Source organism: Chaetomium strumarium (genome assembly GCF_033439665.1).
Source record: "Chaetomium strumarium strain CBS 333.67 chromosome Unknown B0T15scaffold_7, whole genome shotgun sequence".
NCBI classification, from domain to species: Eukaryota; Fungi; Ascomycota; class Sordariomycetes; order Sordariales; family Chaetomiaceae; genus Chaetomium; species Chaetomium strumarium.
In genome coordinates this window covers 1,045,335-1,071,295 of record NW_026944435.1, presented here as the reverse complement: position 1 = coordinate 1,071,295, position 25,961 = coordinate 1,045,335, and the positions used below count along the sequence as shown (strand labels likewise).

The 25,961-nt window shown below is 56.3% G+C and overlaps 8 protein-coding genes across 8 annotated transcripts; 3 read left to right on the top strand and 5 right to left on the bottom strand.

Moving 5' to 3' along the window:
• Positions 1-1,977: 1,977 nt before the first annotated feature.
• On the bottom strand, positions 1,978-4,075 carry B0T15DRAFT_487452 (fork head domain-containing protein; the record flags this gene model as incomplete). Its single annotated transcript, XM_062866441.1, has 3 exons — positions 1,978-2,781; positions 2,834-3,841; positions 3,971-4,075. 3 exons carry the CDS (start codon positions 4,073-4,075, stop codon positions 1,978-1,980), a joined length of 1,917 nt encoding a protein of 638 aa, XP_062718021.1.
• A 1,289-nt stretch (positions 4,076-5,364) lies between these two features.
• B0T15DRAFT_297833 (clustered mitochondria-domain-containing protein) lies at positions 5,365-9,758 on the bottom strand. The gene is made up of 4 exons (XM_062863783.1): positions 9,621-9,758; positions 9,454-9,549; positions 9,332-9,390; positions 5,365-9,274 (listed from the first exon to the last, which is right to left on the bottom strand). Exons 1-4 carry the CDS (start codon positions 9,655-9,657, stop codon positions 5,567-5,569), a joined length of 3,900 nt encoding a protein of 1,299 aa, XP_062718020.1. The 5' UTR covers positions 9,658-9,758; the 3' UTR covers positions 5,365-5,566.
• A 394-nt stretch (positions 9,759-10,152) lies between these two features.
• B0T15DRAFT_297811 (uncharacterized protein) lies at positions 10,153-13,232 on the top strand. The gene has a single exon (XM_062863782.1). It carries the CDS (start codon positions 10,328-10,330, stop codon positions 12,998-13,000), a length of 2,673 nt encoding a protein of 890 aa, XP_062718019.1. The 5' UTR covers positions 10,153-10,327; the 3' UTR covers positions 13,001-13,232.
• Positions 13,233-15,827: 2,595 nt separating this feature from the next.
• On the top strand, positions 15,828-18,096 carry B0T15DRAFT_297788 (ferric reductase like transmembrane component-domain-containing protein). Its single transcript, XM_062863781.1, has 2 exons — positions 15,828-16,852; positions 16,916-18,096. Exons 1-2 carry the CDS (start codon positions 16,118-16,120, stop codon positions 17,975-17,977), a joined length of 1,797 nt encoding a protein of 598 aa, XP_062718018.1. The 5' UTR covers positions 15,828-16,117; the 3' UTR covers positions 17,978-18,096.
• Positions 18,097-19,073: 977 nt separating this feature from the next.
• Positions 19,074-19,755, top strand: B0T15DRAFT_297726 (Yippee/Mis18). Its single transcript, XM_062863779.1, has 2 exons — positions 19,074-19,284; positions 19,425-19,755. Exons 1-2 carry the CDS (start codon positions 19,186-19,188, stop codon positions 19,656-19,658), a joined length of 333 nt encoding a protein of 110 aa, XP_062718017.1. The 5' UTR covers positions 19,074-19,185; the 3' UTR covers positions 19,659-19,755.
• Positions 19,756-20,096: 341 nt separating this feature from the next.
• B0T15DRAFT_297759 (uncharacterized protein) lies at positions 20,097-21,922 on the bottom strand. Its single transcript, XM_062863780.1, has 3 exons — positions 21,737-21,922; positions 20,728-21,659; positions 20,097-20,663 (listed from the first exon to the last, which is right to left on the bottom strand). The coding sequence occupies exons 1-3, from the start codon at positions 21,833-21,835 to the stop codon at positions 20,399-20,401; spliced, it is 1,296 nt and encodes a 431-aa protein (XP_062718016.1). The 5' UTR covers positions 21,836-21,922; the 3' UTR covers positions 20,097-20,398.
• An 856-nt stretch (positions 21,923-22,778) lies between these two features.
• On the bottom strand, positions 22,779-24,643 carry B0T15DRAFT_297694 (uncharacterized protein). The gene has a single exon (XM_062863778.1). The coding sequence runs from the start codon at positions 24,266-24,268 to the stop codon at positions 23,048-23,050; it is 1,221 nt and encodes a 406-aa protein (XP_062718015.1). The 5' UTR covers positions 24,269-24,643; the 3' UTR covers positions 22,779-23,047.
• Positions 24,644-24,998: 355 nt separating this feature from the next.
• Positions 24,999-25,929, bottom strand: B0T15DRAFT_297671 (mitosis protein DIM1-domain-containing protein). The gene is made up of 4 exons (XM_062863777.1): positions 25,731-25,929; positions 25,595-25,641; positions 25,446-25,532; positions 24,999-25,384 (listed from the first exon to the last, which is right to left on the bottom strand). Exons 1-4 carry the CDS (start codon positions 25,792-25,794, stop codon positions 25,151-25,153), a joined length of 432 nt encoding a protein of 143 aa, XP_062718014.1. The 5' UTR covers positions 25,795-25,929; the 3' UTR covers positions 24,999-25,150.
• Positions 25,930-25,961: the final 32 nt, after the last annotated feature.

The following is a 25,961-nucleotide window of genomic DNA, read 5'->3' as shown; positions in this document are numbered from 1 at the left end:
CGCAAACGTCAAGGTTGGGAACCTGCAACTCGAGAGCTCGGATATTCCCCGATGAAGAAGGACGCCATGGGCAGGACCTGGTTTCTTAATTGTAATCAAAGAAGGAAAACGCTGAGGCGGGCGGGTGGTGGTTGGTGAAAGGAACCGAGCAACTAGAACGACCAAAGCCGCTTGATGTAAGGTGTAAACCATGATGAGGGCCACCGCGACCATCTTCTCTGATCTGGTAGGTTTTTGTCAGCTGTCAGAAAGGCAGGTACCATGGCCTGGACGCCCCTTTCAGCTCCAACTTTCTCAGCAGCGCGCTGTGTAGAAGAGCTTGTCCTTTTAGAACGGGAGGCAGCTATGTTGCGCGGCAGGCGAGGGAGCAGCTGCCTCGGGGTGAAGACGCGAGCTTGATTGAACATGCCATTCATTCTTACACAGGAGCATACCTGGTTGAGAAAATGTGTGCACAGAGCGGGTTTGAAAAGAAGTGTTTTTCAAATGCACTTTGATCTGGCCCCTTGGTTGCCCTGGCCACCCCTGCAAACCATTGACCAGCAAGCGAGCAACGGGAACAAGGCTCTGACAGGAAACCATTATGATGTTGACATGTAATAGGTATCAGGCTCCGCGTGGAACCACGAGGACCGGAAAAGGTTGCAATCTAGGATTCTGGCCCGACGACTCTACTATCCGTGTTCGGGCCGAGAAAGCAAGGAAGGGCAGCAGTAGGTACTTTTGACCAACTGAAAGTTGACAAACTGGAAATAAAACTACCTCTACTAACCAAGAGGATTGCTGCCCCCAAGAAAGAACATCCATCCAGTCGGATGGAAGTCCAACCAGACATGGGGAACCTAAGCCCAACATTACACAGATCTCTCATCCCTCACCCGACTTGCGAGCCGATGACAGCCCTCCTTTCTCTACTTGGATAGATAATAACGGGCTCTGGTCACTGTAGCATTCAAAGTCTTTTATTGCAGTGAGCATGTTTGATAGCAAGGTTGGAATTTCCACGACGATCAGGGGTCCTAGCGGGAGGTAGGAGGGAGACAGTCGCAAGTGTTCATCAAGCATTGCATATCAAGCATGGAGACGAACAAACAAAATCGACGGAGATCCCCCAAAGTATCCCCTCATGACCCTTGCAACCTCGTTGGAACGCATCGCATCCGATACAATGCTACAATAGCCAATACGACGTCCCGATAGCCGTACACGGGACCTGACTCCACATACCAGCCGACGCCAATAACAACTAACTCCTGGAAAGACTGAATAGGAAACGTATACTCATGCGCATTCTGGCCATCCCATGGCAGATTCATCAACCCATCGTGACCAAACCAATACGCCTCCAACCTTCCAAGGCCCCTCAACTCCACGCAGAGCGAATGGCCCAGTGACCAAGCGCCTGATATGCCTATACAACAAATGACGCCGTGAATGACAACAGAAGCCGGGTGGGAGGGATCCTCCACAAATGCGCTCGGCACCTAAGCTAAGTTGCTCACTCCAAAGATGAAAGAGGAAAGATGAGGGAGTTAAACCGAGAAGCGGTGGTTGCGAGACAGGTGTGGTGTATCGAGATGTCCTCAGCGACCTTGTTGAGACGGGAGGTCCGGATATTTCACTTCGCGTTGGGCCCAAACGGTTCGCTCACAGTATATTTTTCTTGTTGTTCGTATGCCACAGAGTAAAAGATGCTGAGAATGGAACGAGACAATGGCGTATCACCAAGCGTATGCACCGCCGTTGGATGAAGCGGCGGGTCTGGTGGCGGCGCGACGAGATCTGTGAAACGGAGTCCTCAGTGCGCGACCTAGGCACTGCCGCTGGCGGACAGGTCACCATTGGACGCAGGTTTCACTTGCTGGCCATGGCTAACAGGCGCATGATAGCTACCAATGCTCTGGAAGCCCCTGTCGCGCAGTGTTAGCTGGCTGTTGCACATACCCAACTCTCGTGTTTTAGGAACGGGGCAACAACTTACTTGGTCAGATCGAAACCATGTTCCTCTTCATCTGCCGTCGGGCTCGGCGACTCATTCTCTGGCGCTCGGCTGGACGCCCTCGTCGGGCTTCGAACCGGCGACTTGGCCCTCCGCATCGGCGGCGGCGGACTGCTACTGGGAGGCGGAAGGCCGCCTAGTGCCTTTGACGGGCTGGTATCGAACGGCTGCTTCGCGGGCGTATCGAGGTACTTCCAAAACGGGGCTGGAGAGCTGGTTGGCATGAGCTGGCTCGGCCGTTGAGCCGTGCTCGGGGGCGCCAACTTGGGGTGTACTCGATGCGGTGCTGGCGTGACGAAAGAAGCACTGTCCTCTTGCGGGTACGACGGTGGCAGCGTTGGTGATCCAGGTGCGTTCTCCACCAGACCCAGTGTGCTTGAGATATTTGGCTTTCGGATGCGGGGAAGGGGACTGTCATCGGTGGCACCGCCGGCTTCGTCGGGCAACGGCTTCCGTATCGGGCGTACAGGCGTCAAGTGCGAGTCCCGAAGTGACGAACGGGGTTGGGGTGAGCCCGAAGGCGAGACCTTTCGCTTGCGACCCGAGAGAGGGTCCCTCGCAGCCATGTCCCTGGGACCCGAGGTTATGTAATTAAATTGGCTAGGTGACGACGGATTCGAGGAGCCACGGTGACCACCGCGGCCCCCTCGCCAGGCTGTGCGGACCATTTCGTCACGGGATTCTGGGACAAGTTGCCATTTCATGCCCTTTCCCGGCTCATCCGTAGACCGGGCGATCTTCTCAAACGCTTTGTTCAGTGATAGATTGTGTCGGATCGAGTTCTGTGAAGGGATTAGCTCTGTCTAACAATAGCACGCTCTGGGAAAGACCTACCTGCCAGCCGTTGGGGGGCTGATGCCTGTAATAGGCGTATCGAGACTGGATATAGTGGTAGATACCAGCCAGGTTAAGCTTTTGTTCCGGGGTGTTCATGATCGCCTGCGTGATCATTTGAGCATAGCTAAACTGAGGTTTGATGTGCCGATTCTCATCTAGGCTTAGATCCACATCGCTGTGGCTCATGAGTAACGGAGTAGTCTCAAGCTGGGTCTTGCTCGCCGAGGCAACACGGCCCCGCGCAGACGGCGGAGTCCCAGGTCGCTTATAGTCAGGCGGCGCCGGAGCCAAGGGCTTTTGTGAGCTTTGAGCGCGTGACGATTTACTCGGGGAGCTTGAGTGAGTTCCATCTCCCGATGGAAGGGGATGGCGCGTCGTCCGCGAGGGAGCCGTTGAAGATTCCGGCTTCACGATGCCTGCCCGCTCGAGGTATTGCTGAGCAATCCTCAGGGGGCTAAGCTCAATGGGAAGCACGAACATCATCTCCACGCCGCCAATCTCAATGACTTCGCCACTCCGCAGGGGCCCAGCTTGGCCCGCCTTCCACAGAGTCCCATCCACCTTGAGCGAATTGCGACCCTTGACAAGCAACCACCACTTCTCCTGGTCGCGGTTGAAGTAGATAACGGCATGTAGCCGTGAAACCAATTTGCTGGGACCCAAGTCTATGTTCACCGCATCGGGGTCTTGGTTGTCATCGTCTGTTCGTGGTTGCGCGGGCTCGGACGAACGGCCTATGTTGACCTGAAGCTTAGTGATGTAGTAGGTCCAGTCGAGCGCAGCGATCTTAGCATATGCCTTGACTCCTTCCTCCTTGGCCTCATGGATGCTGTTGGAGTGATCTCTGCTGGCCTGTACTGGCACTGCGGGAGCCATAAGATGCTGAGTCACCCTTGTGACAAGCTGGTCATCATCTTCGACCAAAGACTGGTCAGCAGCATGGGACGAGTCGCCCTCGTCAATGGGCTCGGAGGTCTCGGCAGATTCGATGGCCGCGTCATCGGTCTTAGTCGAAAGCAGCATTGTCAGCACTATGGAACAGAGTGCAGCTTGGTTGCGAAGCGCAGACTCGGTGATTAGGGTGGGCCATAGAGTGGAAGGTGTGGGCAACCGCGGGGCACAGACAAGTCTTACCACTCTGCGTCGCTTTGAGGGGTGCGACGGCGACGAAGATGCAGTAGCTGCATCGCTGCGCAACTCTCGTCGAGCACGTTGTGCACGTTTCTGTTGCGCGGGCATCTCGTGTGTGCGCGAATGTGCGCTAAAATCATAGGGTCAAGTATCGGAAAGGAGGGGTTGACGTCGGTGCGGTTGACCGTTATGCTTGGGGTGAGAGGTTGGCTGCTCGGTCGGAATTCAAAGTTGCCCGCAGCGAACCTGCCACTGAATGCGACACCTCGATTGCTGGGCGCGCAAATGTCCAGTATGTTTCGTATGTTTGATAAGAAAATTGATGCTAATAAGCACCGACACCTTCGAGATGACGCAGATAAAACGGAGCTCGTTCTGTTGTGAAAGGGTCTGCAACGAATGTGAACAATCGATGCGATTGTGAGGTCTCGTGGGAATGGATTTGTTTAATTGAACACACGCTTGCCCCCCGGGATGATTTTCGCGTTGGCGACTGAAAGGCGCGAGGCAGGTACAGAGGATGAGTAGCCAATGACAGTCTGATATCTCTCAAGCTTGGCGGGGCAAAGTGGGGCTTCACGTGCACGTCATTGCCTTTGTTCGTCATCACCAGCAAGGGCCCAAGAATGGAGATTGAGAAATTCGGAGGCGGGCACAGTAATATCATACAGTGCCCTCCCAGGGCATGACCTCCTAAAGCAGTTGTCAATGTTGTCTCAAGTCCCTCGAGGACTCGCTGTGAATCCCTAGATTCCCGCCCTTTACGCTCGGCGCAAGTGTATGTGATGAGTGCGCGTCCTTCTTTAATCCACCGGGCATAGATTATTATTATATGTTGTTTCAAATCTCCTCTGTTCAAGCACAACTTGGACCTGGAAGTAAACAACAGTGTGATAGACCCGACACGTGCTGAGACTATGCACGTCGCTTCTAGATACCTAACTAAATTGGCAAATCACATCTATAGGTGTGTAAAGCAACTCCAAGGTCAGTTGGATTTGAACGATAGTGTGCAGCCTAGGTATGGAAGGGATACTTGAGACCTCAAAACTATATGGTCTGATGAATCTTGACATTCAAGTCGAGGCAGTTGCAGAGCGAAGATGTGTGTCATTACGGCATTATCAGCTCAACTTCCCCTCCTTCTACCCAATAAGCCGCCCATGAGCTCGGTACCTATACCTCCCCGCCGTTAGTCATCCATAGTCTGTTCTTTTCCCACCCCGTACTTTTGCCATCCCCCCATCGCAGCATCCCTTGACTGGTAATGAAACCCGGGAATGCATGCCGCCCGTTCAGCTCTGCCCTTGTCGCCAGCCAACTGAAAACATAAGAACATGAAGCTGATACCTGCTGCTCCACGCTCTCATACCCCCATTTTTTTCTTTTTCCTTTTCCCGATTCCGCCTCTCATATCTATAGTACAGAAAATGAGCAAGTTTGCTAGGATACATAATACAGCTATGTTTTGAGGTGTCTGTGCAAATCGCAGAGAGCTTGTGTAGTGACGATGGCAAGGTGGCTTTGCTCTGCGATACCTAGCAGCGACCAATCCACGCGAAATAGGTAGCGTCTAGCAGGACCTAGCAAGCTGGTAGCTCAAGCGCTAGCACCCCCGGCACCGCCCCGCCGCTTCGGGTTGCTCCTGCCGGTGCGTTTCTTGCCACTGGCACCACCCCCGGAACCACCAGTGCTCTTCTTCTTCTTGTCCGTGCCCTCGATATACCGGACTAGCTCATCGATGGTTTTGTTGTCCATCGAGGGCGGAGGAGTGGGCTTGCCCGCAAGCTCAGAGGTCCCGGAGGCTCCAGCAGTCGTAGCGGAAGTACCGACACTCACGCCCCGCGAGGCAAAGCGGAAGCCCGCACGGGCGCGGCGCGCTTGGAGGTCCTTGGCCTGCTTGGCGATGGAGACGGCGTTGTGGGTGAGCTGCTCCAGCCAGTGCTCGGCCTCCTTGGTGTTCTTGTCCTCCGGGCCGAGCGCGTTGCGGAAGATGTTGTAGCTCTCGCGCATGCGGTCGACGGCCGCCTTGGAGTCCTGGTCGAGAGCGAGGGCCTGCGCCAGCTGGAAGAGTAGCGTCGCCGAGTTGATGGACGACCTGCCAAACACCTTCTCGCACACGCGCAGGGACTCCTCAAACCAGCGGCGCGACTCGTGGTAGGCCTTGATGCTCTGCAGCATCACGGCGTAGTTGTTGAGCGTGGTGATCGTGTCCGGATGATCCGGCCCGTAAATGATCTTCCAGATGTCGAGGGCATGCTTGGCATAGCCGAGCGCTAGCTTGCTGTCACCGCGCTGGTGGAGGAATAGACTGAGATTGAGGTAGTTCAACACAGTCTCGGCCGAGTCGAGGCCAACCGTCCGCTCAGCGATGATGGCGGCCTTCTTGGCCAGCTCCACCGCGGCATCCTTCTGATCCAGCTGGAAGTACAGCTGAGACAGCGTATGGTACATCTGGGCGACCTCGGGATGGACCGGGCCGTAGATCTGCTCGTGCAGAGACAGGGATTCGAGGAGAAGGTCTTCACCGAGCTTCCTCTGGTTCTGGTAGATGGAAAGGCGGCCAGCTTCCAGCGCCTCCTCCGACAGCGCGCTGCGCGGGCACGAGTCCTTGATGATGGGCACCACATTGACGAAGTCTTCAGGGCTGAATGTGTGTGGCGCGGCAACGGGCGAGGGCGCCCTGGCTGGCGACCCGTCGCGAGACTTCTTCTTGTTCTTCTTCTTGCCGGAAGGCTCCGCCGCCTGGGGCTGACCGTTAGTCTGCACGGCAGGCTCAGGCTCGGCAGGCGGGATGAAGTGGAAGTTCTTGATCTGGATCTGGAGACCGAGCTTCAGGCAGATCTCGCGAAGCAGCTGCAGGTGCCTGATCTGACTCCACCAGCTATCCTGCAGGACGAACCTGAACCGGCGAGCCGTCTCGCTCTGGACTTCCTCCCTCAGGCTCTCCGGCGTGACCTGCTCGAACGCAAGATCGGCCTCGCTAAAGAGGGCCCGGTACGACTCGTCGATGTCGGCAACCGGCTTGGGGTTCAGTCCAGTACCCAAAAGGCAGTTCAGGAGATGTGAGAAGCAGGAGGAAGTGAGCGGCAGAGGCAGCGTCTTCAGGTATTTGGCAGCGACGTGCTTGAACGACCTCGCGATCATTTCGCGGACGCAGACCTCACGGAAGCACGCCAAGCGGGTGTTGTCGCTCAGGGATGCGAGCTTCCCGAGGTACCGAAGGTTGATGCCGCGGCGGTGCAGCAGTGCCGTGAGTTGCCGGCCGTCCATGGGGAAGCTGATGTCTGACTCGCTGAGCTCCCGGATCAGGGAAGGGATGACTGTGTCCCGGAGGTAGGCACACGCGTCCCGCACCTCTTGCTCGTCCTTGGCCATCTCTTCCTTTTCCTCGTCCGTCTGAGGGTTCTGGCCACTGAAGACATCGGGATTGAGCGCGAATTTGAAGTTGGACATGTCGATCCGGTTATCCTTCTCCGTCTTCTCCTCGTCCTTCTCCTCATTGGCAGCGGTCTCTTCAGCACCCTCAGGCTTGGCTTCCTCGCTCTTCTCCTCGGTCTTTTCGTCAGTCTTTTGCTCGCTCTTTTCTTCCACCTTCTCCTCGGCCTTCTCGTCTTCTGGCTTCTCGTCCTTGGCATCCTCGCCTTGCTGTTTCAGCGCGCCGCGCTTCTGTAGCTCGGCGGCGACATAGTCGCGAGCCTTCTGCTTGCCTAGAGCCTCCACCAGTTCAGGACGCAGCACCGTCATGCGGTGGGGATACTCGGCACCCTTCGGGTCGCCCTCCTCCATCCAGGCAATGTCCAGCGGCGTGATGCGGTACAGATCGAGCACGTACTTGCGCCCATCGGTGCCGAGGAGACCCTTCATCTCAACGCTAGCCTCCAGGTCGAAGCGCTTGTTGTCCTTGTCCCACACCGGGTGCTTCTTCACTCGGAGCGACTGGGCCAGCTTCTCAAAGGACGGCACAAAGCTTTGGTCGGCGGCGACAATTTCCTTGCCCTCCACGGCACCGTAATGAATCTGTGTCTCACCGGGCTCGGGCTGCTTGAAGATGCCGGGGACAATGCTCTGGCCGACAATACGCTTGCCCAGATAGTCGACAACAACGGTGCCCGGAGTGTACAGGCCGTCGATGTCGAGCTGGTTCACAAGCTTCACACCGAGGACATCCTTTCCGGTGGCAACCCGCGCAGCTTCGTCACCGCCCTCGCTAGTGAAGGTGCCGACACCGTCGGCGCCAAAGGAAAAGAAGACGTTATTGTACACGAAGATCTGGGCGTCCCTGCCCTCAGTAGGATTCAGGGGGGTGACTTCGCCACGTGCGACTAGCACGGCGCCGCGAGCAGCCATCTCGCAGTAGTCAGCATGGAGCTTGGCAAGCAGCCTTTCCCTGAAGACGCGGTCCTGGATGGAATCCCTGGGAAGCTCTTTCGCGGACTGGAACTCCTCGTTCCAGTCTCTCAGGGAATCGGCGTTGTCCGCACCGCCAAGCAGGAGTGTTTCCTGCGACCTCGTCGGGTCAGGAACGTGGGCACACGTTGGTGATGAGGAGGACGGCACAATCCAAGGCGCTGAAGGCACGGTGTTGCCGAGCTGGAACGTTGCCAAGATCTCCTTGCCGTTTGCGATCTGCTGGAACTCGCCAAAGGACTTCTCAAACGACGCTGAGATCTTGGTGAGCAAGGTGAAGAGGGAATGGGCCGAGGCAGCCTTCGCATCGGTCCTGGGCGTTGGGCTGAACTTGTCCTTGCTGCAGTTGTTGACGAAGAAGCCCCCCACGTGGCTGGTAATATGGTACTGCTCGCCCTCGTTTGTCGTCACTGTGAGGTAGAGCAGATGGCCTTTCTGCCGCCATTGCGCCGGGGGCGGGTTCCACGGCGATAGCGAGATCAGCTTGACAGTCTTAGGTGCTGGTGGCGTCTCTTTGGGAAGGAGCACGGAAAGACTGGGCGTCGCAGTAAAGTCGTACGGCTGCACCTCCTTCTCGGCCTCCTCGGCGGCTGCGGCCACGACATCGTCATGTATCGAAACACCGGCGAGAATGCCCCGTGCAGTGTCGGTGCGGTCTCCGGCGGCACCGATCAGTTCCCGGATGCGGATGAAATGGATCCGAGCCTCTTTCTCCGTGTAGGGATCCTCGACAACGTGCAGTTCGGAGTCTGCAGCAAGGCCCTCGACGTCCGAGACCAGCACGAAGTCATTGATGCGTTTCCCGTTGTGTTCGAGGTGGAAGCAGGAATACTGAATCGCAACGGGGTGCTCGATGATGGTCTGGCGGATCTCGTGGATTTGCTCTAAGGGGGAGATCTGGGCCCAGGTTTTAGTACTGCCCTGACACCACCATCCGGGCTGTCAAGCACATACCGCAAGGTCCAACGGCTTGTCGTCGTGGGGAAGGATGACCTTCACGACAAAGGGGGCGTCTGAGAAGCGGTTAGAGAGCAATCACGACAGGCATGTGTGCGTTGAGCTGTGTCTAGACACACCTTCTGGCTGCTCCGCGCCGTCTTCCGCCGGCTGAGTTGTCTCGGGGTTCTCGGCGGGGGTATCCTGCGCTGCGGGGGTTTCCGAGGCCGGGTTGTCTGAGAGAGGGGCTTCCGTCAGTCGGGCACGCGGGGCTGCGAACTAATGGATGGCAGCCCGGAACACATACTGGTCACGGCGGCGGCGTTTGACGGTGCATCGGCCATTTTCAGGTCTATTTTCCGGGGTGATATCGTGGTAGCTCCGGGCAAACCGGCGGAGGGACTAAACAGGGACTACAAATTCGAAGGCCGGCTCACTGTGCAGATCTGCTCTCGAAGCAAAAGAAAAATGTGCCGAATGTAGAGGAACAGATGATGAGAACGACCCAATTGGGCGATAAGAAGATCCAAATAAGCTGCCGAAGACCTAGTTAAAGGAAACGACAGTGGTTGAGTAGTGGAACGGACGATTGTTCCTAGTCATTTGAGAATATCGAAGTTTTTCGTGCTGCAGCCGAACTATTTTTTTCTGCCGGTCCTACACGTGTATGATGCGGATCCGGCGCCGGCCTAACGGGCGGGAACAACCCCGCGGGTACGTACTAGTACTGAGCAGCGCTGAGCATAGCAGCGCCCCACTCAGCTGTCGGCCAGAGTCGGAATTCATCAGTGGGCCCAAGCAGCTGGAACCGAGAGAGGGAATGAGTAAACAAATGGGATCCTCAACAACGAATGAAAACAACGAGTCAACGACAAAAGCTCAACATGTAGAAACAGCCTTACCATAGGTAATCGCCTCTGTCACATTCAGCATCCGCCACAGCATTATAAAGAAGTGCACTAGTACTTACTAGGTACTTTTGGCTATCCATTTTCCCTGTGAGCGGACGCGCTCATGGAGGGCAAATATTCGAGATGTTCAATATCGCCAAAGCAGCGCAACCACCCGAAACACAGTGCTAGCACCCTGGCTTCCGAGTCAGCGCAGCCCTGGACGGCCACAAGATGTCACCGGCTTCTCCGGCCGCTCCTTGCTCATATCGCCGCTCTCAGAAAGGAGAAGGAGCGGCGCACATTGCTTCAGAACGGCCTCGCATCCGCCGCTTCCGCCCAGTCTGCGAAGCCCCGGAGGACGGTGCTGGGCAAGCGGAGCTACCCGGACTCCGATTCCGACTACAACGATAAAAGACCATGCCGCAAATACTCCAGCAAGGCGTCTCGAAGAAGACGGTCAACTAATCAGTTGTGCACGCCTCCGCGGACTTTGCAGAAGCAACGGCGCCAACCGGGCAACAAGGCAGCCCAGGATGTCGTGTTGCCCACCCCCTTGCTCCGCCGTGTCAGGAATCACCAACCCTCTTCTCCGGCCCAGCCTCCAGATGCACGATTCCAGGAGGAACCGTCCCCGGCCAATAGCCGGTGCAGCCATGTGGGGAGTGGCTGCAAGACGAAATGCGCCTTCGAGATGGAACTGGCTGCACTGCGCCGAACTGTTGATCCTGAGCGACACGGCCTCTACGAGCCGCTCTTCAAGGCTTTCGACGCCTTATTAAGGGTCACCTCCGTCCGGCCAAGTCGAGCGGCCGGGCCAGCGTCGTTGCTAGCCATGTGCCTCCGCAAGGTCCCGGCGTACATCGCCGCTCTCGAGGACCAGGAAAGGAAGGCGTCCGAGGACAGCGGCACAAAGGCTGCAGTGCAGGACGCCGGGTTGTCCTTCGAAGTCTATTCGGAGCTGGAGTCTCTGGGCACCGTTGAGGGCTGGAGACACCTTGGCCTGCTGCTGCAAGCCCATGCTGTTCAATACATCCAAGAGGCTGTCTCGGAGGGCTTGATCGAGGAGCCGGTGACGGACTTACTAATACGGCTCTGCCTTGAATATATGACGGCCACCGAATGCATGGGCCTGATCAAGACTTACGTTGTCCGGCAGTATCCGAAGCCTCAATCTGCCGAAGACGACCTCTTCAAGACACCCGCGCTCCAACCACTCCGGATACTCACAAGCTGCGACCCTTCCGGGCTCTCCCTGAGGCCCGGGATAATGACCGAGCTGCTTACCAACGGCCTTCTCCCGCCCGACTGGATCCTAACTAAGAGTTTCACCGACCTGTGGCCGTCGACGGTTCGCAGGATCACCGAAATGAAGCCATGTCAGGACACCGCGGACTTCGTTGTCGCCACACTCGAACTGCTTTGCGACCGTGCCTCGCCAAAGAGACCACGGGGCGTGCCGCAAACACGGCTCCGTGGGAAGCCGCAGAACACTCTAGTCAGTGCTATTGCAGCTCTGGGATCCGTGGTCATCCTGAGCGAGGAAGGTTTGGGCGAAAGCACCGAAGCCTCATCAACAGCGAGAACAGCCACCATCAGGCGCAGGATAGAGTACGTGGTAACCGCATGCTCAGCAAAGCTCAAGCACATAAAGAAAGGCGGCCGGAAACTCGGCAGGTACTTGCTCGCGCTCTGCTCCTTCCTCTCGCTCGACGGCGACGCGGCCTCGGCCTCGACTGTCGAGATGTGCTGGAGGGGCGTCCGTAGCTGCCGAGGCAAGGCAGACTTGATGCTCCAATACGATGCGACAATGGCCCTCATCAGCGCTGTTTCGCATTGCTGTGGCCGTGGGACTGGTTTCGCCCCGCGCGTCTACCTGTCACGGTTCTGCGACAAGCTGAAGACGCTGGCTCTTCCGGCCGCCGCGCTCAGCAACATGCGCGTCGACTGTGCCTTCCGGCTCGCAGAGCACACTGGCGACCTGCGAGATCTTGACTTCGCCGAAAATCTCCAAGCCAAGGCTGCCACCGCTTGCACTACTCCCGAGCAGACATCACGAGGCGGCAAAAAGAAGGACAGCAACAGGGTCAAAAAAGCGCCATCATTCTCCGGACTGCGCTGGGACGACGGGATCAGCGAGTGGGTCGCTGCCACTCCTGCGATTGATGTCCGCCCGCCAAGCCGCATCCGGCGACGGTCGAGGTTAAGATGCCCTATGGAGAGCGCGCAGGGAGAAACCGACATGGGCTCGGACACGCAGGGCGACATTGCATCGGAAACCGAGCCAGAAAGACCGGACCCCGACGCTCCAACCGCAGGTGGTGGCGATGACGACGACGACAGCATTGACTCGGCATCTGAAACAGACGAAACAGGCAACGAGGCTGATACGGGCACCCTCTCGCCCAATACTGAGGCGTCGCCGGCCGCACGCTGCGAATCAGTGTCGGAGACTTCGGCATCGCGAAAGCGCCCACATCCCGATGGCTCGGACAAACCGCAGCCCGCTTCTTCGTCGTCGCCGCCTGTTCCTGCGGGCGGCTTCCTCGCCGCGCGCGCCCGTCGTCTATCGCGGCCGATAAGTCGCGCGGGAGACGAGCTGGCGTTTGATGACCAGCACCAGGGCAGTGTGAGCTGTGCTTCTTCAGAGAAAGAGAATTGGCTCTGCAAGAAAAAGCCCACGCGCTTCCGCCCCGCTATGAAGCGGGTGGCTCGGGCGTCGCGGGTGTATGTGCAACCCCTTGAGAGGCCGTGTCTCGGGGATGAGTGGAGTGACGATGAGCTGAGCTTCATTTAGAGGGGCCAGGCTACGGACTACGTTTGCACTGGAAGCATTGCCGTTTCTATATGTTTGTATGATGGCGTCTTGGTTACTTGTTGGAGTAGGAATACCAATGGGCTGGACTAAGGTAATCTGTACTCATTACTCTGTATCTGATCGGGTTTGGTTAGGATCTTAGGTGTTATGTGTAGAATAAGGCACGGATAGCGAGTACTGTCCCGCCTAGTAATTCGTACCTATTTGCCAATCAAGCGCCGGAATGGCGAGGTATGTCTCAGTTCATGACTTGCCGGTCATCTTGTGTGTGAATGCTTCATTGCCCACAGAGCAACCCGACCCGATACGACCTCGTCTCAGATCTGGTTACATCGATATGACAAATTCATCACCACTGATGTTTAGCTAGTGTACATAGGTGCAGCACTAATATACGTGATGCGCTGTGATGATCCTCACCGTACGTACAGCACGTAGAGAGCATGGTCCTCCTTTCGCGAGTGATGGGGCCGGTTTCCTTCCACTTCGTCATCACCACGAATCAACAGGGACGCGAGCTGTGGGTAGCAAATCTCGTTTGTGTTTGGGCTCTGACCAGAGTCCGGGGTAGTAGATCTTGGTCGGGTCGTAACTATCTCCACACGCCCTGTGCTTCGACTTCGTCTCATTCGACTGTTTCTTGCTGAAACGGCAGTGGCCGATATCGATGCAGCTATCCTCAGTCTCATGCGGGCGAAACGAAGCAGTGACGGACCTGCTGTATGTACTGAGACGGTCGGTTTTGAAGTGACGTACTAGTAGTTAGTCGTTCCCCCAAGAACTGTTGGTTGACGGAGCCCGTACTCGGCAGGTCGGTTGAACTCTGATTATCCACTGATGACTGATGTGCTGTGTAAGGTATATATAAGTGACGCGGATGCGAGTTGTCGGGGCTCGCGTGGGGGCTTGTTTCAGGATGGAGCGCCTTGGACGACACCGACCGACTCCCTGTTGTTACTCCGGTCAGTCTTTCCTTCTTGGTGGTGTATTGCCGTCGGCCTCCGCTCTGGACTCGTCAGCTATCAGATGAAACATCAAGAGCGATCTCAGCGGGAGATCAGCAGTGTCGAGTTTTTCCGTCGGTCATTGCCTGCCGAGAGCGAGCAAAGTGGTGAGACTACAGGAAGTTCTCCTTGTGCTAGTCGGTGGAGAGGACAGCGAGTATCGGAGTCTGTTTCATCCTATGCTAGGTAGTTTTCCAGGTATCTACGTACACTAGTAGTAGAGGTTGTTCAAGATTGTTCGCAGCATCTGAATACCATATATGTGAGGTAACATCGACTGCTGTGCCGTATTGATTGCTTGAGAGTGGAGAGCGAAGGGAGAATGAGGATTCGGTTACTGTGGTATTTTGATGAAATGGGCCCGCTGCCGGCACGCTGGGAGAAACCTTGTTTGACCTCGCACACCTCGCTCGACGCTTTGGCGTCCTTCTGATGTCTCCAAACTGACCCGACTTTTGCGTAGCTCCTCGATAGGTTCCTTGGCTTCAGGCCAGTGTGTGCGACGACTGGCGAATACTTTAGTAGTTATCTTACCAATCGGCCTCGATTCCAAGTTGGGCTGCCGGCAAGAGGGACTGCGAAACTCGCAGCAAGTCCGTCCGTCACGTACGTGTAAGTACATAGTATAATAGTACGGTCGAACAGCGGAAAGTCTCAATCCAGATTCCAGCCGCATCATGCGCGGGCCCCTGAAGCGGGTATGCGTTGTTTCAGTGCTTGGCCAATGATGCCTCGGGACGGGGAGCGCTTGGCAGGGCGACATGGCCCGCTTGGCAAGCTTGGCATCACAATTCGCCACGTCCGATTGGGACTGGCCGATGCAGGAACTGCAACTTATCTCCGATTGGCATAGAAGCGTTCGTCACCGGGGGTTTGGACCGGTTTGGGAACCTGAGATGCGCGCAAAATTCGACATGTCGGCCCGCTCGCTGCCACAGTCGGCCCTGTTAGAAGGCTTTTTGCCAGTCTACACGTGTACATACACTAGCCCTGAGTAGCGCATGACACCTGCAATTGCCGTCCCTGGAATATGCGACAGCGGCATACGCGTAAGGTTTCGCCCACCCAAAGCACGCACCTAGAGCTGCGAGTGTGACTGTTTGAGGACGGAACATGAAATGGTTTACCTGGATGGGGAGAAGGATACTCACAAGAGCCTGTGGCTGTTGAGTGGTTGATCGTGGAAACCATGTGTAAGATGAACTTCAAGTTGGATGTTGTTTTGTACACCGTCTGAATTTTGAGGGGACTCGAAAGAACGCACCAGAACGTGACTGCGGTGTGCGAGAGATCTGAGTGGCTGTGGTACTGTAATCTACCCCGCTTTACGTGAAAACCGTGACCACCGCACACCCCTGGGCCTCCCAGCGCCGATGCCAGATCCAGGGACGGACGGAGGGGTCACTCAAAATGACCCGCCCCTTCATAAGTGTTTGCAAGCCCTGATCGTGGGTCATGATCTCCATCGGTGTCCGACCCGGGAATCTTGTTCTTGGACAACTCCCTCCTAATCGTGGCTGGCCTTTTCGAGTGTTTTCTGTATCACGCTCCTTCTTTTCCTTCGTGACGTGGAACAACGGGTGCCTGACCGATCGTGACCAGCTCACGCTTCTCACTTCACAACTGGACTCCAGTTCACAACCTTGCCGCTGGACGCTTTCTACTTTTCTTCACTTCTTTCCAGGACTTCTCAGGGAGCCAACAAAAACACATTCTCTTCTAGACAGGAAAGCAAGAATAAGATATGGGCAGGTGAATCTGGCAACACGACCACAAAACAACTCATATCAACCTTTATTCTTGCATATCCCTCTTGGCAAACACCAGGCGACACAGCTACGAACCACAAGGCGACAGTACCCAGCTCCCCTGCAGGACTCGGCGAGCATTGGCAACCGTTGCGATCCTTCGTTTGGAAACATACATCAACAACTTGGATGTTGCTTCGACTTGCGGATACCGCACGAATTCCTGGAGACTTCGACACCGGCCCTACAAGCATCAGCAAGTCGGATTATTCAAAGTTGCTAACGAGAGACGTTTTTTTTGGCGGAGCGAAGGGAGCGATTTAGAAGGACAGGAACAAACCATCATGGCTCCCCCAACGAGCTCGGCGGCGGCGGCGGCGACCTCTGCGGCAGCGGCTACAGGACATGGACAGGGGGCGGCTGATGCCACTGCTAGCATGGACCCGGACGTGGTGAACGAGATGCTGGCGCATTTTCTCTTCGTCGTTCTCGGTGCCGTTGCGGTTGTGCTGGCTGGCTGGAGGCTCACCACGCTCCTGGTCCGGTATGTCAGGACCGTGACCTGCCTGCATAACGACACACAGCGGTACTTCGCACAAGCGGGGGAGAACTTCTCGTGGTTCAAGCGGAACGTCGTCTACGCGCCCATTCTTAGAAAGCGACACAATCGGGAGTTCCAGGTCAGCTCGGCGCTCAACGTCGGCACATTGCCCACACGGCTGCAACTCGTCTTCCTGCTGGGCTATTTGGCTACCAACGTGGCATTTTGCGTTGTTACGGTCGACTACTCCGGCCCGCTCAAGCAGGTGGCAGGGCTGGTGAGGAACCGGACCGGTTATCTCGCCACGGTCAACATGATCCCTCTCTTCTTGATGGCCGGCAGGAACAATCCCCTCATCGACCTTCTCGGAATGTCGTTCGACACGTTCAACCTGCTCCACCGATGGCTGGGCCGCATCGTTGCCCTGGAAGCCCTTGCCCACACGCTGGCCTGGCTCGTCAGTAGCGCTTCAACCAACGGCTGGGATGGTGCCTTCAGCACTATCTTCAAAGTGCCGTTTTTGATGTGGGGATTCATTGTATGTCTCAAGTCTTACGTCGCTAATGGGTTGCGGGCTCTGTGCTAACATTTCGGAATGTAGGCAACTCTCTCAATGGTCGTCATCACCATTCAGGCCGCCAGCATGTTCCGGCATGCATACTACGAAACCTTCAAGCTCCTCCACATCGCCCTCGCGATCCTCTCCGTCATCGGCCTCTGGTACCACCTGGACCTCAAGCGCCTTCCGCAGCTCAAGTATCTCTATGCGGTGGTCGTGCTGTGGGTCTTCGACCGCGCTGCCCGCCTGCTTCGCCTCGGCTACCGCAACCTCGGCGCGGGCGGCACCAAGACGCTCGTCGAGGCCCTCCCCGGCGGCGCCTGCCGCGTCACGGTCACCATGGCACGGCCCTGGAAGTTTAAGCCCGGCCAACACGCTTACCTCTACATGCCGACCATCGGCTTCTGGCAATCCCACCCTTTCACTGTCGCCTGGAGCGACGAGGCCGATCAGCTGGATGATGAGAAGCTTCCCGTGGGCCGCCAGGACGTGCTCGCCAAGCGCAAGACCACCGTATCCTTTGTCATACGCGGCCGCACCGGCTTCACCGGAGCCCTATACAGCCGCGCCGCTGCCCACCCCGACGGGAAGATGATCACGCGCTGCCTGGTTGAGGGTCCCTACCGTGGCTCGAGCCGACTGCACTCTTACGGCACCGTCATGCTCTTTGCCGGTGGCGTAGGCATCACCCAGGCCGTGCCACACGTACGGGACCTCGTGGCGGGCTACAGCAACGGCACGGTGGCGACACGCAAGGTGATCATGGTCTGGACGATCCAGAGCCCGGAGCACCTGGAGTGGATCCGCCCGTGGATGACTGAGGTGCTGGCGATGGAGAAACGGCGCGAGGTGCTACGCATCATGCTCTTTGTTAGCCGGCCGCGGTCGACCAAGGAGATCCACAGCCCGAGCTCGACGGTGCAGATGTTCCCTGGCCGGCCGAACATCGATACGCTCCTGGGGATGGAGGTGGAGAGTCAGATTGGGGCGATGGCCGTTACCGTGTGCGGCCCAGGGGCGCTGAGCGATGAGGTGCGGAGAGCGGTCAGGAACAGACAGTATCAAGGAAACATTGATTTTGTGGAGGAGGCGTTCTCGTGGTAGAACGGTGAGGATAAGAGAGGACGACGGTCAGTCAGCCTTGGGTTTGAGTCTGTCAAACAGACTGTGTCAGTTTTTTCGATAGAAGGCGGTGGCTTTTGGGCATCTTTTCGTATTTGTCTGTCCTTTTCTCAGCATGTGACAGGATTGGCATCGGGAGGACAAGGTTCTTGTACATTATTTGTCTTCCCGCTTCCGAATCTGCGCGGATCAGTATATACTCGTTTTTGCATTGGTTCTTCAACCCTTACACCAGTGCCCGCAGTCCATTTTGAGCGTTTGTGACGAACCATGCTCCCGGAAGTCCCAGCCGAGAGAAACACTATTAGCTGCTTTGACCTCGACTTGGTCGTCTGTCGTTGAACTCTCAGCTGCGGACGACCAGTCGAGGAGGCAGTGGAGATCGGGCATTGCATACTGTGATTCCCCGAAAACTAACATAATCATCTTATACTGGCCTGGCGTCGCTACCAGACTTAAGAGTCGATCAGACCGTGAAGGAGGTCGGTACAGATTACAGTCATACATACGTTCGCGTAATCATATATGAAAATATGTTACAGACCATACTGTGCTGAGTGCTGACGTACAATACAGGTATCTTATGTATTGTATTGTACACCCCCTGTTTACTTACCCCACCTTCCCGGCTGACCTTCCCGGCTCCCGTCGTTATCGATACCGCAGTTCCGTCATAGCAAGACCCGGGCACGGCCGGGGACCTTCCCATCGCTATTCCGCCGGACACAGCCTCAGACAGAAACCGCTTATTAGTTTCGTTGCGGGGTGACAAGACGTGCATATTCCGTTCCAGTGTGGTACGTGCAAGACACACGAGAACTACTACGTAACTAGACCTTGACATCACTCTGCTGTTTGCGGCGCAGGTGCTCGGTTCTGCCTCCTTTATCTCGCCCGCCCACATTCGAGGTCCGCCTCATGCCATAAGGTCCGAGTCATCTGATGAGTCTCGACTTTTGTTCTCTGGCTCAAACATTTGCACTTCAACAGCTGGCCTCTTGATCGACGTACCTTTTGAGGGGGGTATAAAACGGTCATTCCTCAACAGCTCAACCAGCTCTTACAGTTCCAAAGTCATTTCTCGGGCGGCTCTTACAGCATACTAGAGTACATACTAGTAGCCATCCCTCGCTGGAGTCGCCACAACCCGCCGACACCGCCAACGCCGAATCCAACGAACAGCGATCACGATGGGCCTCGCGTACAACACTTACCTCAACAGCAACCGCATCTACGGCTGCAAGGGCTGTAAAACGCACCTGGCCAACCATGATGACATTCTGAGCAGGGTAAATCAACCCAAGCCTCTTTCCGTCCCCCCGCTCTGCTTTGTTCCGTTCCCTAACTCCGCCTCCTGCCTCCCTTCTTCGTCTTGCGCCACCACCGAATGATACCATGACTAACCTCCAACGTGTTCTTCCCTTCTCAGAACTTCCGCGGCCAGCACGGCAAGGCGTACCTGTTCCACTCGGTTGTCAACGTCGAGACGGGCGAGCCGTCCGAGCGCAGCATGACGACGGGCCGGCACGTGGTGCGCGACATCAGCTGCCGCATGTGCAACGAGATTGTCGGGTGGAAGTACGACAAGGCGTACGAGTCGTCGGAGAAGTACAAGGAAGGCAAATTCATTCTCGAGGCCGAGCTCCTTTCCTTGGTAAACTAGTATGGGGAATGCGGACTCGGTCGGGTCTTCTCAGGGGACTCTCGCGCTCAAAGGGATACAACAAGAAACGGGGCAGCCCTGAGAAAGCGAGGGGGCGCGCCAATACCAGGTCATCATTGCAACACTGATACCGCATGCTTGGGCGTGGATTATCACATATCTTTTTACCGGGGACACTGGCGCATCACTGCAGATGGGGAGTTCTGGTGTAGGGGTGCTTGGGTTTCCATTTCTTGTTCTTTTTTTCGTTTTTCTGGCTTATGATCGGGGCCCAAGCATGACACAAGCAGGAGTAGCATTTGGCGACAGAACGCATAAACACATGGCGGGCGCGTTGGTTTGGTTCATCATCAGAGCACTCTAGTTACGGACATGGAGGAAGCATACGCTCTCTCATGGCGAGATAGTCCCCACATCAGATTATCCCGATACTACAATTGCAGGAATGGGAATCACAGTCCCTTGGACTCCCCGTTGACTTGAAGATGTTGATTGTTCTTCTTCTAGCCTCAGATAAGAAAAAGTGAAGGATGACCGACTTGAATATGCCCGACCAGATGATAAACCCAAACCTTTAACCAAACCTGCCCGGAACGCCATCAATCTGATATGTACCGTTGTATCACGACCAGGTCTGAACAGCTGCTTCATTCCTCGTACTCTTCCGTGCGGATGCACATCCTTGAGCTCGTACAAGGCTACACATATACGCAGGTTGTGAGGCAACACACCATGTCTGCCTAGATATGCTCGACCGGCTCCTCGGGGAGTAGCTCTTCGACCTCACGCACGCGCAGGAACTTGAACGGCGGTTGCACGACGCCGTTGAACAGGAAGGTGAAGTAGACCAGAAGGGCGAAGCCGACCACCTGCAGCCACTTGAAAGTCTCCCAGCCCAAGCCGAGCGAGACAATCCAGATGAAGAGGGTTCGGCAGGTGTCAATGGTCGACCGGGATGTGGCGCTGACGCTGCGGGTGACCGACAGGCCAAAGAAATTAAAGCCGCTAAGAGAATGTTAGTCCGGCCATTCGCCAAACCCCAACAAGCGAGTGATGATGATGTACTCACCCGATACTGATCATGATCAGAACGCTCGACACAAACACGGTCCTGTGCTCCCAGAACTGCCGCCATCCCTCAACCATATCAAACGGGCCGTACCTCCCGGCCTCCGTCCTCCCGATGGCCGCATGCAGCACCACCATTCCCAGGAACGTGACGAGGCATCCAAACAGGCCTTCCCATCCGACAACCCGAATCGGCTCAATCGCCGACCTCTCAAGAATCCATTCCTCCAGCACAAACTGCGTCGCGGTGAACACCTGTGCACCGGCAATCATCAACACGCCCACAATGACCCTGAGCGCATCAGCCGTCACCACACCCTCCTCGCCACTACCGGCATCCCCCAGGTCGGCATGCTTCTTATCCGGCTGGATCGCCCCGGCCAGGCCGACCACCGCCACGCCCAGCATCACGCCCACCAGCGAGAGCCATTGAAACAGGTGCAGGTGGCGCTTGAGGAATATGACACTGAACAGGCCGACGAAGAGCACCAGTGCGCCGCGCGTCATCTGGTAGATGGAGGCCGCCACCAGCAGCAGGCCCGCGTTCATCAGCGTCGTGCCGAGGATGTCGCAGATGGCCGGGAGCGCGAGGAGCGTGACGCGCCAGCCGCGGAGGACCGAGGGGCCTTCGTGGTCTGGGCGGGGGCAGTCGTTGCTGGGGTTGAGGGCGGTGGTGGAGCGAATGCTGGCGTTGTCCGCTGCAGTCCGCGGGTTGTTCTCGTCGTCGTCCGCCGTCGTGGGAATGGGGTCATACGCCACGGAGGAAGCCGAGGAGCGGTAGCCGGTATAGCGCCGGAAGAGGGAGAGCAGGCCGACGACGAGCCAGCAGCCCATCTCGCCGATGAACATCTGCAGAGTCTGGATCACCGGCTGCTCGAAGTGCTTTCGCCGCCTCGGGTCCGGGTCGTCGCAGTTGCGGACGCATTGGTTGTCCTGGTTGGCGGAACGGGGTTAGCAATTCGGGCGGAGGTGAGCTCAGCAGCGGCCGAGGGGGCGGTCTGCTTGCTTACTTGATACTTCGTCAGGAGGGTGTTGCAGACGCCGGTGAACAGCATCATGGCCACCAGAAACGGGATGAGGGCCCGCGCGGGAATCACCGGGGTCGCCATTGTCGCTGGCGGTGTGGCGACGGGGAGTTGTATGGGCAATGGAACCGTTGAGGATGTATAGGTAGTGAGAGAGCGGGATCGAGGTGATGTGCCTGGATAAAGGCACCGGGTCGGTGGAATTGAAGCCACCTGGCAGAGGCTACTGGCAAAACAATAAGCGACACACACCTCCCAGCTACAAGATAGCTCGATTTGGTGATGAATAGGATAAGAAGGGGCCGCTGTCCCCTTTCAAGGTGCGAGGATTGAGCCCAGCGGCAGGTGAGTGCCTTCGTTTCGGCCTTTGTTGAGCGCCGGGGCAGACAAGGCGGCCGCATGACGCTGCTGGGTGGAGCCCAGATAAGGCCCACACAATTGGTTGCCCTGCTGACTGATAGGCATGGCCTGGTTGGTGGTTGGGTCGGCAGTTTCCCCGACTCCTGCTGTGGGACCAGGGTCCCTTGGACGCGCCGGCCATCTCACAACCTGAATGGGCATTCACCATGGTGAGTTGGTCGTGTCACATCGGCCTGCAAGAGCTTCCTCAGATCTCAACTGTGTACTGTGTAGTGCAACGCAACCCGAGGTGTCCGATTTCGTCGACGCCGGCGAGCCCAGAAAACCGCAAGAGAGGATAACTACCTAGTGTAGATAACAGCTCAACCCAACGCTGCATCCTGGCCCGACGATTCGGGGTACTCCAGTGTCACCTGGCAGGATCCCAAACGCATAGACTAACCTACCTTACCTCCTAAGGTGGTGTGTTACCACGTAGATGTCATGCTTGAGGTTGATATGAGGATGCGACCACTTGTGGATGACAATACACGTATGAATTCAAGGTGCCTTATTAGTTGGCCCAGTTCGGCACCCAATCCACCTACCTTACCACGTCTTAGGCTTTAGGCGGGGTTTGCAGCGCAGCCCGGTGCCCAACGGGCACTGTGATGTGGATACAATGAGCCTTGGGTTATTATTGGTAGATAGCTTGGTCAAGCAGGAAGTTTCATTGTGATTGATCGAAGTGATGGAAGTCCATTACGAAGCAGTAACCGTCATCGAGATTCTATAACCTCAGTGCTGCTAGCCGGCCGTTCTATCCGTGTCCCCGTGTTTGTTTCAACGCCATTAGACCGGTCTCATGTTCCCGCAGATAACCCTAGCAAATCCATATGGGTACTCTTCTCCTAAGCTCTGTTTGTGTTTCTAGTACTATCCCCTTTCGCTGTTTTCTTATTTTTCGGGGTCACCCCGGCCCTTTTGTTTGGGCTTCTTGTCCTTGATGTTATTGTAATGGGTAATGCCCAACTCCTGGTCGCGTGCGAGCTTCTCGAGGTCCCGATCGGTAAGCGGCACGCCTTCGATGCTTTTGACCTTCTTGCCCTCCAAGAACATGACGTAGCCGCCCACCATAGCAATGACACAGGCGATGGCCACCAGAAAGCCGGTCGCCCAGCTCGGCCGGTCGTATCTGTTCATGCCCCACATGATGCCGCAGAGAGCGCACTGGGCAAATGTGTTCCAAACCATGGTCCAAATCACGAAGTCGAGCTTCCACACTTTGGTCGCGGGTGCCCGGATGCCGGTCAACGGGGGCTTGGGCATGCTCTTCTCCGGAATGGGGACGAAGCGGCGAGGGAGACCCTCAGGAATGTTGTCGGGTCCCACATCCACGGCTATCTCCTGCGTACCCGGGAGCCGGAACCAGCTGCTGTGAATCCCAGCCAGCCGCCGAAGGCCCTCGTGCTCCCCCATAACCCGGTACTGGAGGAGGTAGTACAGGTCGCGGAATCTCCAGGGCGCGAGACCAAAGGCAGTCACGCAAAAGAGCCCCGTTAAGATCTGGGCGTCCCATTCGATCCACTTCCGCCGCGGTGAGTTGATGTCGTCGCAGGTAGGGTAGCACATCGCAGGCGATGCGTTGCAGAGGAGTAGAAACAGCATACCGCCCCAGGCGACGACATTCAGACCGTAGAAGGTCCAAAAGAAGCCCATCGGTGTGATAAAGAACTTCCAGAACGCCTTCAAGCCGTGCCGTGTTGACTCCTGCCAGGAGTATTTTGGCGGAAAGTGGTAGCCATTCTCGAACGGCTCGGTGGACGGCAATCTTCGAGGGTTTGCCGCAGTGAGAGTGGCTTCTTCTGAAGATATGAAGGGGGCAACTTCCATCTCTGAGGGTCGCGATACTCCCTCGACGCTCGATGCTCGCTTCCCCGTACAATCTGCGGATTCCATTCGGTCTTCCGTCTTCGTCTCAGGCGCCACTCTTCGTCCGTCCAGTTGTGCATCCCCGGAGAAAACTGAGGACGCCCCCTCGCTCGTCATGGCCATGGACCCTTCGCGTGGCCGCGAATCCTCCAGTCCCTGTGACAGCCTTCGAATGGTTGACGTGCCATCCGAGCCACTCTGATTCTGTGATCCATGGCGGTGATCGTTGTGGGTGGCGTCGTCCATTCTATGGAAGAGCAAATCGAGATTAGGCTTTGGTTCGGATCAGAGGTCGTTGCGAAGAGGATGGTAGAGTGAAAGGAGCAACAAATTCAGGGGTCATAGGCGAATTGGAAGCGATTGAACTGCACGACTAAATTCTGTGAGCTGGATCTGGTTCAAAGCACAATGTATCGGAAGTCAGAAACAAATAATCTGAGGAGTGGCACCAACGAGTCGTCGCAGACGACCATGGAGGTCAAAGAGGCGCGGGCGGCAGGTGTGACGACACCCCACACGTAACGACAGGTCGCGGAGGTAGGCTATGGGGCGCTTAGCCTAATCAAGACTAGCCTCAACTTCCTTTTGGGGATCCTGGGGGCCTATAGGGTCTGGCCGCTCCCAAGATTACGCGGAGCAAACTGGAAGTCTCCTCCAACCAAGATCCGGATCCATACGCGTATAACGACACGAAGTATTTTGGCCAAAGTGTGTTCCAAGGCTTAAATAACTAATAATACTGCGCTGAGAGGATAAATTAGCTGAGTGTACCAGGGAGTAGAGAATTTCTGCCAAGCCTACAGCAGCGGCTGGGTCCAAATTCATCCAGTGACACGGGGCCACGACTGTCTCAGTCTTGCGCAACGGTACGTCACGACTACGCGTATGGTGGTAATACCGTTTCCTCCGGCTCCGTTCCCTTCACTCCCGCCGGCGGAGTCACATCACGGCTTAAGCAGATCGAAAGCGCTTGGCCTCTCCCACACGTGTGGTCAATAGGCCCGCAGCGGTCTTATGCGATCCTCTACCTCCTGCTTCCATCCTCGCAAATGTGATGTTAGGGACTCCAAGGGACCACCAAGCTCTCGATACGAGCTCGGATATACCTTGGCATGTTGGTGACGACGCTCAGTACTTATGCCTCGTGCTGTAGTCCTTCGGACTGACCACCAGACCCCTGCCCTTCTTGGCGCCCCGGTACACCGTCTCAATGATGTCGATCAGCTCTTGCTTGTCCTCGAGCACCCAGTTGAGCTTATTGTTGTTGCCAGTGCCGAAATCGCACATTATGTGCTTGTTGCGAAAGAAGAACATGATGGAGCACGGGTCGTAGAGCTCGTACATCGCATTGAAATCGGGGACCTGTACTGAGTTAGACACTGCTCATGCTAACCGGGCAACGGAATCAGCGAGAGAGTCAAACCTGATCGATGTCGCAGAGGTAAATGACGGCAAAGTTTTTGACGCGCTCTGCTATCTTGAATAGGGCCTCATCTTGGCGCATGCAGTCCTAAGACTTATCATCAGCTTTCCTGCAGAAGACGCCAGAGGGTGACTGTGTTGATAACCCACCGGATCATGATCGCGGCCGAAGCGAATCACAACGACGCGCTCTTCTTCTGGATGAGAAGTTAGTACCTGGGATTTCCGCCTTGATATCCGTTGTGAGCAAACGAGCGAGAAATGTTTCAAAGGATGAATCACGAACCCGAGAGAATTGCTTGGTCCACATGCCAGCCTGAGGGCAAATGAGGGAGCAGTACAGATCCCATTATGGACCGTTGTTTCTGGTTGCTAGGTTAAATGCGGTGCAAGGTCGACGTTAAGTCGATGGTAGAAGTTGGAGTTGGCGACCCTGAGGTTGCTGACGCCTGATCATCTGGCGTGCCTGAAAGATGGTTCCAGATACCGTACAGTGCAAATACAAGCAATGTGATGA